The sequence below is a fragment of the Cystoisospora suis genome (assembly GCF_002600585.1).
Source record: "Cystoisospora suis strain Wien I chromosome Unknown contig_3046, whole genome shotgun sequence".
Classification (NCBI taxonomy): domain Eukaryota; phylum Apicomplexa; class Conoidasida; order Eucoccidiorida; family Sarcocystidae; genus Cystoisospora; species Cystoisospora suis.
The window spans coordinates 1-1607 of NW_027155841.1; the positions used below are offsets into that span (position 1 = coordinate 1).

Genomic DNA, 1607 nt, shown 5'->3' on the forward strand with positions numbered 1-1607 from the left:
AGATAGATAGATAGATAGAAGCCTGTGTAGAGAGACTCGGTAAAGATACAGGCAAAGAACTTGTTTCTGGGGGAAGAGGAAGAAGGAGAGGGTAAGAGCCTGATCCCGAAACAGATGAACTACAAAAGGCAGGAAAAATACCCAAGAGAAATTTCTTTTGAGCTTACGTTCGCATGGAGACATCAAAAGGTCTTAGTCCTCGCCTTTGTTTCCATCCAAAAGCATTCGCAAAATCATTTCCTGCAGTATATACACCCCAGTTATGAAAGAGAAAAATAGTGAGACACACAGAAAAAAAGAAGGTGAAGATGAAAAAGAAGAAGAGTCACGTCGAGGCAAGGCAGGGATCCCCTACTTCCTCTTCTCTCCATACAAGCAAACACACACCATATGTATATATGTATATACATATACATATATATATACGTATAGGCGAGTTAGATGTACATATATAGATGTATGGATTAGTATACACGTGAGAGGTTTCTCCACGTTGCTACTGGGCCTCCTTTTGGTCCATCCGAATGATCCGCGCGAATCTGCTGTACCGAGGGACTCCCAGGAATTGAGAGGTCCGTCTTATATTAGGAAGAGACAAAGAACCGAGACATGAGTCTAGAAGGAAAAGAATAGCGAATGATAGAATGAGAGAAAGAAGAGAACCGATACCTCTCAGCTACCTCCAGGTCGTGACGATGATCATGTGAAAAGACCGAAGTCTGTATTGTGTCTATCTCAGTATGACTCTGTCTTGAATCTATCTATGTATGTATCTACCTGTCTAACCCTCGATTGCAATCCACCACCCCTCATAAAGAATAAAGAGGATTTACACAACCATAAAAGTCAAACATGCAAGAAAAAACCTCCTCCTTTTCTCTTCGGAAAACCGTCTCCTTTGAAACTGAAGAGAATCCCTTCTTACCCTATGTAATCTATATGAAATATACAGAGAGAGAGGAAGACAGCACCTATCCATCCGGGTGGACTCCTCTATTACCTAGTCCTAAGAAAACATTCCCTTCCTCAGGGTATCATCTCAACGCTTCTCTCAGCAAGCCTTGTATATGACCCCATCCTCAATGCTGAGGTGTATATACACCCCAGATATTTACCTGTTCCATAGGGAATAACACCAAGAGCGATTCGATTTGGATCTATATGATGAGCTTCCGCTTCAGATGCACACCACATAACTGTTCCATCTCCTCCTGCGACTAAGACACGTATGATATCGTCATCGTCAATCTCTCTGTCTTCTTTCTGTTTCCGAGAGCTTAGACTTCTCTTAGCTCCTGTATACCGAGGGTCAGCAAAGAAACCTGAGAGAACATTAGAACTAGGTGGACGTTTGGAGGGGTCAAGAGGTATAGCTCCATTTGTAGTTGTCGGCTGATTTCTCTTGAGGGGACCTAAGGCTTCTGTTGCAGCTTTCAAGAGAAGAAAGCCTGGCTTTTTACCAGAGTCTCCTTCCCGGATATCAAAGATATACACATTGCAAAGAAACGGGGTCGTCATAGTCAAACGACAAACTCCTGACTGCACAGGGGAGAGCAGAAAACAACACACAATAGAAAAGATAAGATGGGATAGATAGATAGATAGAT

At 42.6% G+C, this 1607-nt stretch overlaps 1 protein-coding gene across 1 annotated transcript in view; it reads right to left on the minus strand.

The window, feature by feature from the left end:
• Nucleotides 1–169: 169 nt before the first annotated feature.
• The window catches only part of CSUI_006105 (diacylglycerol kinase accessory domain domain-containing protein), a gene marked incomplete at its 3' end in the record, with an annotated part of 5794 nt that continues 4356 nt past the window's right edge, over nt 170–1607 (minus strand). Inside the window, exons 2-3 of the mRNA XM_068066270.1 lie at nt 1116–1539; nt 170–240 (exon numbers count right to left, since the gene is read on the minus strand). Coding sequence (XP_067921751.1) covers nt 170–240; nt 1116–1539 — 495 coding nt within the window. The remainder of the gene's footprint in view (nt 241–1115; nt 1540–1607) is intronic.